Source organism: Helicoverpa zea, chromosome 4 (assembly GCF_022581195.2).
Source record: "Helicoverpa zea isolate HzStark_Cry1AcR chromosome 4, ilHelZeax1.1, whole genome shotgun sequence".
Lineage (NCBI taxonomy): Eukaryota > Metazoa > Arthropoda > Insecta > Lepidoptera > Noctuidae > Helicoverpa > Helicoverpa zea.
Window position 1 is genome coordinate 12,360,154 of NC_061455.1, and position 16,848 is coordinate 12,377,001.

The following is a 16,848-nucleotide window of genomic DNA, read 5'->3' on the forward strand; positions in this document are numbered from 1 at the left end:
TTTATAAAAAACATCGTGGAAGGGAAAGTCGAAGGGAAGAGGGGAAGGGGTCGTCCAAGGTACAGCTACATGAAACAAATTAAAGAGAAGGTGAATGTTGTGACGTATAAGGAAGTTCAGGAGTTGGCGCTAGATAGGCGTAAATGGAAGGAGCTGCACCGACAAGAGCTGGGCTCTTAAATTGAAGAAGAAGAGTAGTAAAAGCTTTAAGCCATATACATGGAAATAATAATATAATAACCTAAGATACCTGTGCAAGTAAACCTCAAAAAATGCACGCCAAAAATAGCCTGTAAACAAAGTTTAATTACGGAACAAGGATTAAAAGATAACAACGTCTACGGACATAAGCCCAACAGACGTCCATCTCGTCACGAAGAGACCCCGCCATCAATGTTTACGTGACTCTGCCTTATTAAAATTCCTTCCTCCAATCTGGTTCTTCCGATTTTTAGGGGTCCGTACCCAGAAGGAAAAATTGGACTCTATTACTGAGGCTTCTCTGTCCGTCCGATAGTCACCAGACTGTGTCTCATCAGGCGTGATAGTTAGACATTTGATATTTTTACAGAAGTTTTCAGAGATGTATTATTGTTGACGCTTAAAAAAAAAATACTTACTGCAAACTAGCATAAAACTAATATTTACAGGCTGCTATACAACAAAAGTTATTATAACCGTTTTACTGTTAACAGTACGGAACTCTCTATGCGTGAGTCTAACTCGCACTTGGCCAATTTTTCTTTATTCGACACAGCTATAAGGACTTAATTAATTTCCACTACGGTTCACTGGGGTTCATTCAATATTCTTAGTCAAACAAGTGTACCGAATTTACTTTTTGAGGGTATATTTTTTAACCTCCGCTTATGAGTCTCCGTTTTGGTTAAGATTCTTGGTCTTATTTTAACTTGTTATGATCTTTATATTTGGGTTTGGTTAATATCGATTGAATAGAATTAAGTAATGTTTGTTTTGTATTTGGGGTCAGTGAAAATCAATGTGGGTTAGTAATACTTGGTCATACAATATAACTACAGTTGGTAAAATTGAAAGGGTTTTTCATAAAGACAGTTGTGTCAGGAATCTTATTATTATACATTTATTTCTGATGTTACTCAGTTTGTTCTATCTGGACTTGAATAATGCCAATAACCTTTGATAAAGATAAAATAGATTCAAGAGCTATACGTGGTTCCATTTCCTGGTAGAGTTTATTAACATATCGATAATAAAACATTTAAAATCACTTTCAAACATTATCAATGTTTTACTTAATACCCTCACTGCAGCAGTAACAGTAACTCCCATTACGACTACTCCCCACCATTACGAGAACGCATGTACTCCTGTAAAACATCGCTAAATGGCTTTCAATAATTAACGCGACAGAACGCGCAAATTGTTCGCGACACGTCATGACGCCGTGTCGTCGTCGACTTAATGAGCAGTGCTGTATTGCGAGGCTTGTGTAGGGTTGATATTTGACGAAATGAGGCATTTAGAATTATATTTAAAGAGTCAAGATGTATTTTTTATCTAGTTAGGTTTATTCAGAAAAAATGTACTATTCAAAACTGAAATACCTTGTATATGAGGAAACACAAAAAAATCTAATCATCTAGCCGAAAGGTCAGGAAAATAGTTTATTGAGAGCTCATTAGATGAGCAGTTTTTCTCGTCAATATTTACAAAGGACAGCATTTCCAAAACTGCTGCTTATGTCCTTTTATTTTTATTTTTTATCCTTTATGTAATCATAGAAAGTACCATCGACACGACTTTACTCACAAATTAGGTCTAGTTAAATCGTCAAGAGCAATTTGTGTTTTAACTTCTTAAACAAAGAGGATGACATTTCCTAAGAATACATTAATTTATTTAAAAATATTTAAAAAAATATATAGCGTCAACCCTACCCAGGTGCGTAATAAGGCGGTAAACAGCGAGGCGATCAAGTGAACGAGCCCCACTACATTGCTGACGGCGACCCTGCGTTTTTAAACGATCCCGATCTACAACGATTATCGTCGTTATATGATTTTATGCAGCCGTAATAAGGAATGTTTGTATTTTAATTAATTTATCTTTATCAAATAAATAGGAATGAGTTCGTTTGTTTCTAATCATCATCACTTTCATGCTGAAACTGATGAACCGATTGAGAGACGGTACCCTGAAAAATGATTTTGAGAGAGAGAGAGAGGCACAGCATTGTGCGTTTGAGACTTTGTTTTAAAAATCTACTATTATACTGCAGCAAAAAATCAAAGATACAGTAACTGCCAAACAATTTTCTTTGGTATAGCTTATATTGTATGTGAGAATAATCGTGTAAATTGGAACCAGACAATTTTCAAAATGCCATAATATTTGGTGTGTTTTTTATGTCCCTCTGAGTAGCTACCGCCTCTATTACAAGCTAGCTCCTAAATACTCGTATCCAGGATAATGATAGTGATGCCGATAGACTAATAGTTTGGAGTTTATCAGTTGCAAGATTTTCAATCGAGCCGGCAGCCGATGAGTTAAGTTAGTCGGCGGAGTTGCTCGATTGTGAACCGAGTTCAAAATTGTTACTGTATTCGATAGATATTGAGTAACTAAGTTTCGGTGTCACTTGTTTAGACAATAGCATACAATATGAATTCATTTTTTTTCCATATTTCCTTATTATTTTTCTGTAAAATATTATGTTACAAATGAGTCTCTAACAGATGTATTTTTCCAAAATTAGTCATACATTGTTGCACAAGCAAGCAATTTTTTATCAGTGTAAAAACTCCAACATTAATCGCTAGCTACTTGTAACAAAGCTTAACTTAATTGTAAACTCAGTTCACGCACACATTTAACGAAAAATCTTACGTTGTAATAAACACATTCATTAAATTTTAAGCGTCGTCGGGCGAAATAATTATAATACATGAGTCTCGACGTTATACGACGTCTTGAGGGCGCGTCACTTACGTTCAATTTACTTATTGCAAGTTTGTTCTTGAATTATTATTATTCTTTGTTTTTATAAGCGAGTAATCTGATCCTACCAGGAATTTACGTAAGAGTAAAATGATATTTTTACCGGATATTATATGAATTTGTAATTGCTCACTGTGATTCTACGAAATTGGTAGATACCCGACCCTGTTTGCCTTAAGCTTTTCCTTGTTCCAAATAAGCTTATAACATATGAAGCGCCGGTAAAATGATAGAAAGATCATCCATAAATAATAGTAATTCAATAACACCAATGTATCGGTATTTTGCGTCCATCAATTCAAATAGGCAGTGACTTGGCTTGTAAGGTGACGTTTATAACCGTCATCGTGACAGCGCGAATTCGGGCGCGTTCGGGCGCCTTCGGCCGTTTACGCCGAACACGCGCTGACGTAAATTAATCGGCAGACGTTTTTCGCGTGAAAGAGGCTTAAGGACCGGCAGTCGCGTTGTTTTGTGTTTTAAAGAGGGTACGATAAATGTGAATCATTTCTTTTGACGCGCTCTTTGTTGGCGTTTCTTTTTAAATGAAGTGTATAATTGTGTTCGAGTGTACTCAAGACATTGGGGAGGCAATTGGATGTTGATTGAGAATGTACATCAAGTGTATTCGTTTGGGAATAAAGACGTTGCAGTTTATGACGGAATAATAAGGAAAACATTTTTATTTTTTTTTGTGTTCAGTTTAAATTGGGGACGCAATTTTGAACGGACAAATCATTCGGTGTTTTTTGTTGTTTTACAAATCAAGGGAAGTATCTTTATAATGACACTCTTCATTTTTATCATAAATTATACTGATTTAAGCTCTTATTTAAATAACTCTCAACTTTTTTAAATCAATCGCAAGGCGAAAAAGCCTATTCTATACCCGCATCACCTCATTACCGTCGACCATATAAGTCTATTACGTGGTTGTAGCTTGGGGAGGTCAATATTACCGCGATATAGCTGGTAATGACAGATAATATATCGCTTCTTCTCTACTAGTGGGACACTGGGTTCAATAGTGTAAAATGACCTTTCACATTATCAGTCCTATGTTCTAATCTCTTTTCTCTTTTTTTCTTAAAATTGAAAAATTCTTGTAGCTTCGAAAAATAATGGGTAAAATATTTTTATTTAATAAAACTAATCTTAGCATAAAGGATTTCTTGAAAAGTTAAGTCCAACCTACACGATGTTACTAAAATATTGACCTCGTTTCAATAGGCCCAGCTTATCGCACTAATTAAGATTTCGAACATATCTCGAAGCATCTAGAAACATCTTTAGCCAAAATCTCTTGTAAATAGATCACTTTCGTAACTATTTACATTTAGTACTCAAAAGGGTACTTAGTTTAATTAATTCTGAAAACTAAGCTTTACTTGAACGGTACAATTAGAGGGAGAGGGTGATATCATTCCGGTCCATTCGCTCGGCCTATTGTTCTAACGAAGGCTTTTTCTATTAAGTGGCTAATTAAGCCATTTATCATAGACTGTAAGACAAGCGGGGTAAGGTCCTAAGTTCTGCTTTTGTTTTGTTTTGGCCCCATTTTTGTACTTGATAATTTTGTACGATGTTACAATTATTCAGAGCTGTTTATGAAAGGAATAAGTTATGTACGACACTAAAACCTTTATCTTTGTATGTATTTTTATTTGTTTTCTGTCCCAATTTGATTTTCTCACTGTAACTGTCTCAAAGTTGAGATTCTCACTCGACCATTAAAAACCAGCAAGCCAGCAAAATACTTTCCCGAATTCCCCTGGTAGCCCTTTGCTAATTTTATCATTCAATTTCGTTGCCCTACAATATAAAAGCTTAATTAAATACGTATTTCATATCTAAGGATCTGGTAGGACAAAGCACAAAAATCTTTTTTCCACATAGTTAAGTATTTCCCCTGCCTCGGGCCAAATGTTTCATGTAACAAGCGGAGCAGAGATACCCATAGCAAATACGAAGGGAATGATATGGGCGCACGGAAATTTAATAATTCCTTCCCAACTTTTATATGTAATTGATATTATTCAAACATTTTCGTTATTAATATTTTCTGAGAAGATTGTGAAATTACGTAACTGAAATATTGATTGATAGTCCATATTATCGGCGTTTTCGCAAACCTAATGGAAGGGAAGATTTACCTAAGAACGAAGCTTACAGAATGGACCTGAGATGAGATGCTCATGAAGATAGATAGCAGGCGATATTTTAGGGTCTCGGTCTGTGTCAGGGAAAAGCTTTATCTGAACAGAGATTGATAAAAAATATCGTAAAGACTGCTGTAAAACTTAATTTAGCTTTACAATCTCAAAAGGTCTTGCAATAATTTACGTCCAAAACACAATATCGTCAACAAAGCTGAACATTTCCATCATGAAATTATATTAACAGAAACCATGACCCATTTCTCATAACGAAGGTCCGCCCGCAGAAAGACGTCAAAGCGCTCATTAGTTGCAGGACGCAATTCCGTCGCTGTCACGTGACGCGGCCGCAACACGTGCTCGTCACGCCGCGTGACGTTTGCGTTGCGGCCGCCGACCGCACATCGACCGCGGCGAAATAACATGCGGTGCGCTCTGCTCAGCCCCGCGCCGCGACTACTCAACCTTTCCACCCTTATTTAAAAACAGAATACGCCCGCCAAACGTCAAAAAGAACACTTATTCCAAATTTGAAATACGCACTCTTTTTTATTCTTTTTAGACTTTTTGTGTGAAAACTCTTTTCGTAATTCGTCTGATAGCTACGCGTAAACATTTTACGCTCAAAGTTTTGATAGTATGCTGTAGACTTTTTATAGATTCTAGAAATTGGCAGTAAATATTTATGATTAAACTGACAGTAAATATTTACGAGTGAGAAGAATAGATTTGTTTGATATGTTGCAAAGTGTTGCTTTTATTTAATAAACACTCAGCTCCATTTAATAAAATAATCTTCCATTTCTTCAGAATTCTGGGAAAATATATTTCTGATATTATATCTAAAAGAGAATATACATTTCAGTGGCTATTCCCCTCTGAAGTAATAGGAAACGATTGGGGGAAATGCTTTATTATGGGGTCCATGGATGAATGTGTCTTGCCATGGTCAGCACATTTACAGTATGACATCACAATGTTATGGGTCCGATTACATCATAAGAGGAAGATGTAACGCATACCTCCGTCAAGCGTAAATACGAGTAACTTTTCCTGAGTACCTACATCCCTTTTATGGTTTTACTAAGTATCCTTAACATTGAGTAATTAAGAACTAAACAAATCAATCATTACGATGTAATAAAAACAAAATCTTTGCTTCCCTGGCAACACATAACCCGTCACTGCTAGGGTTGTCGAAAATCACGACTCGGACCAAAATATGGACTCGTAAAACAAGATAAGGTATACCAGTAATAAATACTGTTACTTGTGTCGTAATACAGACCTTTGTCCGATGAGATTTCAATTCTTTTAGTCCTTTTGCCTTTTCGGATTTGCATGACACGGAGTTTTCTCGAAGTATGTTAGGGTTGTGTGAATACTGAGTCACATCACATTACAGGATTTGAATATATTCTTTTAGAAGTCACGTTACTAATGTAATACACAGACTTATTTCATATAATGTTATAAGGATTTTTAGAGACCGAAAACGTTCTGAATGTAAAGTTTTGATCGTACACTTACAGAAATACAATTATGGCAAATTTAATCTAGCGTTAGCGAAAAATTGTTTAAATCTAAATATCTATTCACTAATGTTATTAACTCATTTACATAATTTTCTTTCGCACATACTCAAAAAATCCTTGAACACAATCTCAACACACGACGCGACATTTTCCATATACCATTTTCCGCGCGGAATATTTTGAAACGCTCATATTTCACTTTGGATATAAACTAGATGAGTCTGGTGCCCCACTACAGTGTTTTGCACTAAGCGAAGCCCTCTTGCGCGCGATAAAAAATAGCTGTGCCTACGCTAACGCTATGACACTCTTACGCATATTTTATATCATACAGCCATTAGATGGAGAACCTTTTTGGTAGTTTTCGAGTAATTTATTTTGCAATTTTTTGATCGTGTGTACGTCTTAGCTAGATTTTTGTTGTGGTGTAAAATAATTTGTAGTGGTCGTCGAAATATACCATCTCAACTGGATTTTTGATATTGGAGCCAAGAGTTTTATGATGGTGATTATGCTATGATTATCAAAATATCTAATATAATTATAACATATGTCATACAAATTATAATTCATCAGTCATTGATTGATCAATATTAATTTATTAATATTAATATTGATCCAAAACAGTTAAATAACACCTAATCCAATAAATATACCTGTCTATTTATATAAGGTTTTGCGGAAAATTTATTTGCTACGTAAATTCCGACAAGCTGATCATGAAGAGCAGTACCTAAGGGAAGGAACGAGGAAAAGATAAGGTAAACTTTGCACTTATCGACAATAACTTCCCAATTCAAGGAAGATTTTAGTTTCTCCAATTTTCTTCGAGGTTTTTAACCTTTGAATCATTTTACCAGGAATATCTTTAAATATGGTAGGAAAATTGTCTAACTGTAGATTACTGTAACCAACCTATCTGTTATTTTGTGATTAGACATTGATATTTGACATAACCTTTATGGTACTTAATTTGTCAAAATTCAATCTATAATCACAAACCATAGATAAGTTATTGAAGTCCATAATAGTTTGTTATCTATCTGTCCTTACATAGTAGGAAAAAAATTTACTTGTAATTCCATAGAAGTAAAGACTTACTAACTCCACATAAGAATCTGGCGACGTGTAGCAACTTCTAATTCCATCCTAGGTAAGTACCTAAACGTTTTATTGGATTATACATTAGCTGGCAATTTTATTAGCTAAGGTCTAAGGTTCACCGGTACCAAATTATTGTGTACATAGGCACTAGGTGATGCTTGAAGTTCAACCTATTGCCACATATTCTACTACGTACGTACGTACTTAGGAACTACCCCTTGTGCCTAAGTAAAAAGTACCTACTCTTGTCGTCTACAGCTTTGAGGATACTACCTGAGTCTATGCAAAAAATCATCAGATCAGTCAGTTTTACACTAGTAGCATAATAGACCAATAGACTTACTTTCGTATTTTATTATTACTTGAGATTTTGGGGCAACTTGGGCCTTTCGATGGCAGAGAAGGATTACTTGCTTTTGATAATAAAAATGTTACAAAGTAAGTCCTTAGAGGCTTAGGTTGTAAAATGTTCTGTGAATAGTAAAGTTTGTTTTTGTGCAGGAGATTGATTGGTAGAAAGGTGACGTTGAACAAGGAAGTCGGGCGATCTTTGATAGGTATAATATGGGAAATTTTGAAAAGTTTTATTAGGTACGTAGAGGTACTGTAAAAGCCTTTTATATTGCCAAATTTTGTTGACGTGTTTGGGCACATTTTTAAAAGATATTTATTTTTGTTATATGATATTGATTTTTAAAGTTTATAAATAATTCATTTATCAAATAAAGTTATTTCAGTATTCCATGGCTATGGATATACCGAAGCTTACTCGGTTACTTTATAAAATGAACTGACTAAAACCCACAACATTGATTCAAACACCAGATCAACCAGCCAAAATATAGAAAATACACCAAAAATTATGCAGACTTCATACGAAAATATCTTCCTTTAACACATACATATTGATCTCTTGGTAGCAGTGTAGGGTTATTTGACTCATATGAGGTCGTATCGCGGTCGTTCGCAATGACGAGAATAGCCAGCTTTTTCTTACGGAACCGAATTTTTATTATGTTTTTACAGTTTAGGCGCAAATTTTTCGCGTAATGCGTCTGCGACCTCTATAAGCCGAGGAATGTTAGGGAAATCGTTCGATCTACATTTGAATAGTTACATTTGTTTCGTTATAGACTTGTCTGGGGATAAAATCGAATGGGTTTCTTCGTGTTTGGGGATTTTGTTAGCGTTTATATGTTGTGTGTTAACTGGTAGGTAGTACTTATTCATTTGTTTGTAGCGTAAGATTTAATACATACAGGTAAGAATATTTACATTATTTTCTTTAATAAATTACACAGAATTTATTTTCTTCGACATGATATTTATGTAAACAGATTGTGTATAATTTCGTTAAGCTTAGAAGGAGAATGTTATGCAAATAATTTAAAAGCAATGTTGAGAAGATGATGTTAGAAATAACAAGTGACTGGGCGCCATTTTTCATTTCATACGCGCGGACGGCTGAAATACCAGTGGAAGTATGGAAGCTATTGCGGATGAATGGATGGAAGTGGTTAGCTTTATTCTTCAATAAGTTGTTGCAAGAGGAAAGAATACCGGACGAATGGTGCAATAGTTACCTGGTGCCCATTTTTAAGAACAAGGGTGACGTGTTGGATTGCAACAACTATAGGGGAATAAAGTTAATGTCACATAGTATGAAAGTCTGGGAGAAAATTATTGAAAGAAGGCTGAGAGAAGAGAGTGATATCTCACGAAACCAGTTTGGTTTTACGCCTGGTCGGGGTACAACGGACGCTATATTCTGTATTCGCCAACTGTGCGAAAAGTACAGGGGCGCACACAAAAACTTGCATATGGTGTTCGTTGACCTTGAAAAGGCATATGACCGGGTACCTCGTGAGGTTTTGTGGTGGGCCCTTAAGGAGAAAGGTATGCCAGGGAAGTATGTGCAGTTGATCCGAGCGATGTACGGCAGATGCAGTACACAAGTCCGGTCCACAGCCGGCACTACCGCCAGTTTCAGTGTAGGCGTTGGCTTACATCAGGGGTCGGCGCTCAGTCCTTACCTCTTCCTGTTGTTAATGGACGCCCTTACAGCGGACACTCAGGAGGAGGTTCCCTGGTGTATGCTTTTCGCCGATGACATTGTTTTGGTGGGGGAGAGTGGACCAGAGGTCCAGAGCAGATTGGAAGCATGGCGGCTAAGACTGGAGACGGTAGGGTTAAAGGTCAGCAAGAGCAAAACTGAGTATCTGCATTGCGATTTTGGCGGTATATCAAGACCCATGGCCATAACCCTAGCCGGCATGCCCCTACCAGCCTGCTCCGACTTCCGGTACCTTGGTTCACTCGTCCAAAGTGACGGTGAGGTGGACAGGGACGTTACGCATCGGATCAATTCTGGATGGATGAAGTGGCGACAGTTAACTAGCACTATCTGTGACCCACGGATGCCTCTCAAACTGAAGGGCAAAATCTACAAAACCGTCATAAGACCTGTCGTCCTGTATGGATCAGAGTGTTGGGCATTGAAAAAGAAGGATGAGAAAAGAGTGCATGTAGCAGAGATGAGAATGTTGAGATGGATGTGTGGTGTTACCAGAATGGACAAAGTGAGGAATGAGTATATCAGAGGAAGCCTGAAAGTAGCGCCAGTGACAGAGAAAATGAGAGGTCAGCGTTTGTCCTGGTATGGGCATGTGATGAGACGGTGTGAAACGCATGCTACAAAGAGTGTGCTAAGTATGAATGTGGAGGGATGGAGAGGCAGAGGTAGACCGAGGAAAAGATGGATTGATTGCCTGAAAGAAGACATGAAGCAAAAAGGAGTGGATGTAAGTATGACGTCTGACAGAGAGGAATGGAAGAAAAAGACATGTTGCGCCGACCCCAAATGACTTGGGAACAGGGCAGGAAGATGATGATGACGCGCGGACGGCTCACTCATTTCATATTCGTATGTTATAATGTAATAGACTTCTATTCTGAGAAGAGCAGCATGTTTCCAAAAAACTGCATAGATACTTTTACGTTAGAGTAGTTTGTAGGTACAAGTAGATTGTTAATTTAATATGTAACTAGTGATTTTTTCGTCGTTTTGCCATCATTATATTTTTTCTTGAGTGATATAAATATATGATGAGTCGTGGTGGCCTAGTGGGCAAAGAACCAACCTCTCAAGTATGAGGGCGCGGGTTCGAATCCAGGTCAGGCAAGTACCAATGCAACTTTTCTAAATTTGTACTTTCTAAGTATATCTTAGACATCATTGACTGATAAAAAGATGAAGGAAAACATCTTGAGGAAACCTGGACTGTATAGTCTGAAATCACCAACCCGCATTGAGCAAGCGTGGTGATTAATGCTCAATCCTTCTCCGTGTGAGAGTAGGCCTGTGCCCAGCAGTGGGACGATAAAAAGGCTGTAACTGATCTAAATAGACATTTTCTTCTATTAGTTCAAATATGTTGTAGGTATCTATCTGTCATTTATCATTACTACTAAACTTAAAAAAAAAATATTAACACACACACTTTGTTGCCAATTACAAAACGGAAAACAATCCTTAAATGGTAAATTGTTGTAAACAGAACATAACAGATAAAAACTGCTTAATTAGGAATAATGTCAAAGTCACGGGTCAGAAATTATACCTCCAACAATGTAACCTTCTCCCAAAAAATCTCAGTACATTTTACGACCCCTTTAACGTTCAAAAACAAAAATCCTACATCTCCTGTGTTTCTAAGTGAGGAGTAAATTGGTGATATTTTACGGCACAGTCATTGCCGGGACAGTAAAGAGTCGGGTTGTTCCCGGTTTACGATGGCGTTCCCGTGACCCTATTACGGAGGCTAAACGATAGAGAGTAACGAGACTCGCCAGTTATGACGAATATCTGAGCTGAGGCAGGTGACCGAGTGATGGAGATTTAAATGTGGTGATGAGGTATTTTTAGTAGTTTGTTGTAAAGAGAAAGGGGTGCAATACTTAGAGAAACAAAGAAAAACAGGATATATGTATATAAGTACATGATTATGAAGATTGACTACGTGACAACTTATTTTGCCGTCTTAAAAAAATATTGCGAACAAGTTCGGATTTATATAGATTCATGCTTTAAAGATTTAATCGTCCACAAAAAGATGCACTAAAAATATTCCACACCCAAGCACCACAAAAATTTACCCCGACGATGTTCAGCAGTAACATAAAATCGGCCACTAAAAATTCTCCTACGTCCCAATACGCGATCGTAAGTGGTCGCTAACATTCGACATCGACTGCCGATAGAGATACGTAATACACCCCCGGTGCCGCTTGATGTGAGCGCCAAAGATAACGCCAATTGCAAATTAAAACGACATTTATTGACCGTTACTACATTTCGTTGCTTTCAAGACTTATTTGATTCCACTCTGAACACGAAAATTGTGTTTTTTGTTCGCAAAATTAGATTTTTAGTTGTGTTTTCGCGCAAACGCTTTATGTCACTTAAGGGAGGGGAAATTTCATAAACGAGGTACGCAGCGCCTTTATTAGGCTCAGATTGTTTCTTTGGTGCGTTGAATGAGGAATGAGAGTTAAAAAGTTTAGGCAGTTAATATTAAGTTTTGTTTTCTTTGATACAGATGAGTCTGGGCTTGGAGTGGCCTTAATTTTGTATCTTGAAGCTTGCGCTGTGAATCTTTAATTTGCTTGTCATATACTCGTTTTGCACGAAGTTTCTTTGAAGAAATTTTGTTTTATGGACTAACCAATTATTTAATTTGCACAGAAAATATAGTCACAAAAAGTGGTCATTTATTTTTGTTAAGATTGATTTATTTTTATTTACATTTTTAATGTTACAAATATCAAAATATGCTACATTTATTGCATTTTTTTTTTAAATCTTATTTAGCAGTACATCGCATAACGGCAACACAAGCGGGATTTTCCCCGGCCTTGCTCCACTTAATTACTGTATACAAAAACGAAGGCAAGTAATTAAGTCTCGTAATTAGCCAGGATGTAGGCTCTTTATAGTCTTAGCAGACAAGCTGTGTCTATATATATTTGTGGATTAAGCACTAAAACTTGTTTATAGTGCCTAGTTTTATATGGAAGTTTTAATGGTCTAGTGTTTGTTGGTGTGATTTAATTAAATGTTTACTTTAATTATTTTTTCTAAAACTTTTGGTTTTATTAGGTCTTTGAAAATAACCAAAGTTTAAATGATACTAATATTATAAAGCTGAAGTTTTTTTTTGTATGCACTAATCTCAGAAATTACTGATTCGATTCAAAGAATCTTGCATTGTAATATATTTCGATAGTCGATATAGACTATAGACCACTTATTATCCATGTGCTTGAAGTTACTCACGGGACCCGAATAAGACTTCTGTTAGAAGCTAATTAGTATATGTATATCTATTACCCTGTCTACCCATCTCTATTTAAGGATAAAGTAAACTAAACTGAATTCAGAATGAAATGTAATACTAGTTCCAGGAATCCTAGAGAGCGACTAATTAGTCTTACAAATAGTAAGACGATATTACTAGCCCTTAGTGTTTCATAGAATTTATATCAACAAAGACTAGAAATTGTATACTTTTGTTTACCACTAGCTAGTTATCTCGTTTTACGTGTATCTTTTACACACGATTTAACACTTGAATAACCCGTCAAGACCGTACAGTCCTCTTCCTCAAAGTTATATTTTCACTAGCAGCTGAAACTACGCCTTACTTGATAAATACATCATTCATGATTTCATCATTCATGTTCATCTATTAATGAAAGATTTTTTAAAATTAGACCAGTAGTTCCTAAGCTTTGCGCATCCCAACCAACAAACAAACTCTATATACGCATTATAACATTAAGTATACGTAGATGTTAAAAAGCCGACTTCATTCTCCCCTTTAAGAGTACAACAATAAAAACAAATCAGCATTTAAAAATAACTCTAATAAGGATAAAACAGTAACTTTTACCTAATATTCTTACAAAGATAAAGTCCAAAATTATACTTCTAAATATAGGGAAGCGCGAGTAAGAGAGGTAATAAATAACATTTTTATCGCCCTCCCTGCGTAATGGTATCTTGATTCATTAATAGAATAGCATTATAGCTTCGCGCATGTGGCTGGAACACGCGAATATATCGTCCTTTATACGCGAGAATGAGTAGGCAGCAATACGAGCTTTGAAATAAACAAAGAAGGTGTTGAAGATGTGTAAAAATATGATGGAATACTTATCGTTGTCTTCAAATAATTGTACGAGAAACATCTGATCCATACGTAATATTATAAAGTTGAAGAGTGTGTTTGTTTGTTTGCTTAAACGTGCTTATTTCAGGGGCTACTTATCCCAATTTTCTACAAAACCTATTACTGAAAATACAGACTTTACCTTCATTAAAAATACACACATAAGCTGCTAAAAAAGTCCAGTCTCCTTTAAACATAAAAATAAACGGCACTTAAACTGAAAACCTGCCGATCAACGACTATTCCATTACTCTTAAAACTCAGTAATCTCCAAGGATTGAGGTCGAAACACCACTTAATTTATAACGGCAAAACATTAACGATAATGTTCGGACGATGCTCGTAAAAAATTACTTTATCGCTTCTTCGGGAGGTTCGTTATTAACTCGAATTAACAATTTGCAGCGCTATTTCGTACATCTGTACTCAGCACTTAATAACTTTATGGTTCAATAATAACGTTCTTTGGGAGTAAAAACCCTTAAGCCCAAGTCCACCGACAACACAACCGATTTTCTTAAAACCACTTAATTGGAAAATAGAACGTGCAAATTCATAGTGGATAGTCGTTTTAAGAAATCTGACGTTTATGTTATCGGTGAAATTGGACCCTAATGTGTATTAAAATAGGCTGTTTTGGTGACGAACAAACCGCGTACGTAAGTTGGAAGTCGATTGAAATTCAGAAATTTTGTAGGCGACGATGAAATTAAATCGGAGTGATATCGGACCGGCTTGGCGCCCAATATGACGTATTTGAGTGTAGGTGGTAGGGTTATACAGATTTCAACGTTCAGGGCAAATAATTTTGTGTATATTGCTTCTGAGTTTGTTGGTTTTGTGGAATTCGATTTTCGGGTCCTCGAAGGGGTACAAAATGACCCATGTTGAGGATCGGTTTTGTTGAAGAAGTAGGAACTGCTTAGACACTTATCTGTGGTTACATCCTGTCGTTGTCCAAAAATTACGTACAATTTAAGAGGAAGTTAATTATGTATTTATTGTACAAGAATAAAGATCCCCGCACGAAAGATAATGGAAAAACTTTCTCAGTAGTAAATACTTAATGCAGAACAGAAGTCACCAATCACTAATACATCGAACATGCAACAACTTGTCTTAACAAACCTTAATTCAATTCACAACAAATAACAAATGAGAGACAAAAACAAAAAACAAGAGTAATTCATCAAAAAGGAGTGCTCCTGTAGTTCAGTAGTCCTTAGTAGTTCCATGGGGCTATTTATAGGGGTAGTTTCTTAAGGGTGGAAATGTAGGTACAGCGTAAATAATTCATTGAGTACCCGCATTTGTTATGATGATAGTGAATGTATATCGGTGCAGGTAAACTTAATATTGGGGTATTTTTGGTCTGTTTTTGTTGGTTTCTTGTGGTTATAAATAGGGTTGTTTTGTTTTTAGAGGTCTAGTAGATTTTTTTATGGGTTTGTGAAAGGTGTAATTAAATAAGTGTCTGGTGTGAAAATTGCATTGAACAGTTTTTCCAATGTTAACTCTGCTTTGACATTAAGAAATATTTTATTATATTATTTTTCTGAACAGTACATATCTAATTCTTATTTCTTTAGCTAGCATAACAACTATTACCTACTACCCAATGCATATTATTTTTATAGAACGACAACTTTACCCTACGCTCAGCTGGACCTATAGGCCTGCCAACATAACATAGTACTGACCTTTACTCGCGCCGTCAGGCCCCCGCAGTATGGAGCACTCTTCTATTGTGCCGAACGGTGTGAACAGCTGACGCACATCCTCCTCCGTCTGCTGTTTGCTGAGCATGCCCACGAACAACTTCCGATCTGTGATGAGAAAACTACGGTTAGTATGAATCTAAGGAATTTTTGTGGCGTTCCGTTGCTAGTTTGTTCAATTTTGTTTGGTGGTTTATTTGATTTTGAGCGTATTTTTGTAATAAATGTTAATTATTTCAATAAACAGTAACGCTAAAGACATATTAACATAGTAATCTTTGAGTTTTTTTAAACATTGCATTTCCCTACTACGCAGGCCTACGCAGTGCTACACGGCTACGCCAAGCTACGACAGGCCTACGCCTCAAAACCCAACGCTCAAACTCAAATTGTTACCTCAAATTAGACTTTAGAACTTAGTGTTTGGAACTAGCAATAGAACGCAGTGAAACAAAGAGGCACACCACAGGAAGCCTAGCGGTGGTTCGTGGAGAGGCGGGCTTAGACTGGACTTCGGTGCCAATGGACCAGGTTTGAGTAGCGACCGGGCGAGTGCAGACTCCCTGAACAGGGCGCTGAAGCGCGTAATTCGCGTAAACGTGCGCGTACACAACGCCACACTTAGTGGCACCGCAGTCGCGCGACAGTTTCCCGCTAGCACCACGGTACCTATTAATTTTGTGTGGAAAAACAGCTTATTAATTTTGATTGATTAGTATTGTGTTTACACAAAAGTTTGAATAAGTTGTTTTTCGGTTGATTACAATGGTTTAAAATCAATGAGTATGGGACGTAAATGCGCATACTTTGATTGATGTTCAAAAATAAAAAAAATATTTCCTAGTATTTTTTTTGTATTTTCTTAGATAGCTTTTGTTATTTATTTGAACATGTTACAAATGTATGCGCATTTACGTGGCTGATTGTAGCGCTGTGTGCGCGCGCACTAAGTTGCTACTGTTGTCAATGTTAAGTCAAGGAAGAGACAGCCTAGAGAGAGGTTGAAATTTTGCGGTGCATCGAGAAATTTATTGAAATTATAAAAAAAATATTCAGGAATTTTATCTTAATTTGTATCTTAGCCAACACAATACTTTTTTTCTAATTGAAATTTTAAGATATACAA

The 16,848-nt window shown here is 36.4% G+C and overlaps 1 protein-coding gene across 7 annotated transcripts in view; it reads right to left on the minus strand.

Annotated features, from left to right (window-relative positions):
• Positions 1-16,848, minus strand: part of LOC124629528 (CUGBP Elav-like family member 4) — a 572,069-nt gene that overhangs the window by 112,121 nt on the left and 443,100 nt on the right. For all 7 annotated transcript variants that reach the window (XM_047162943.1, XM_047162946.1, XM_047162945.1 and 4 more), the window contains one exon: positions 15,705-15,830. In XM_047162943.1, the coding sequence (XP_047018899.1) occupies positions 15,705-15,830 (126 nt within the window). The remainder of the gene's footprint in view (positions 1-15,704; positions 15,831-16,848) is intronic.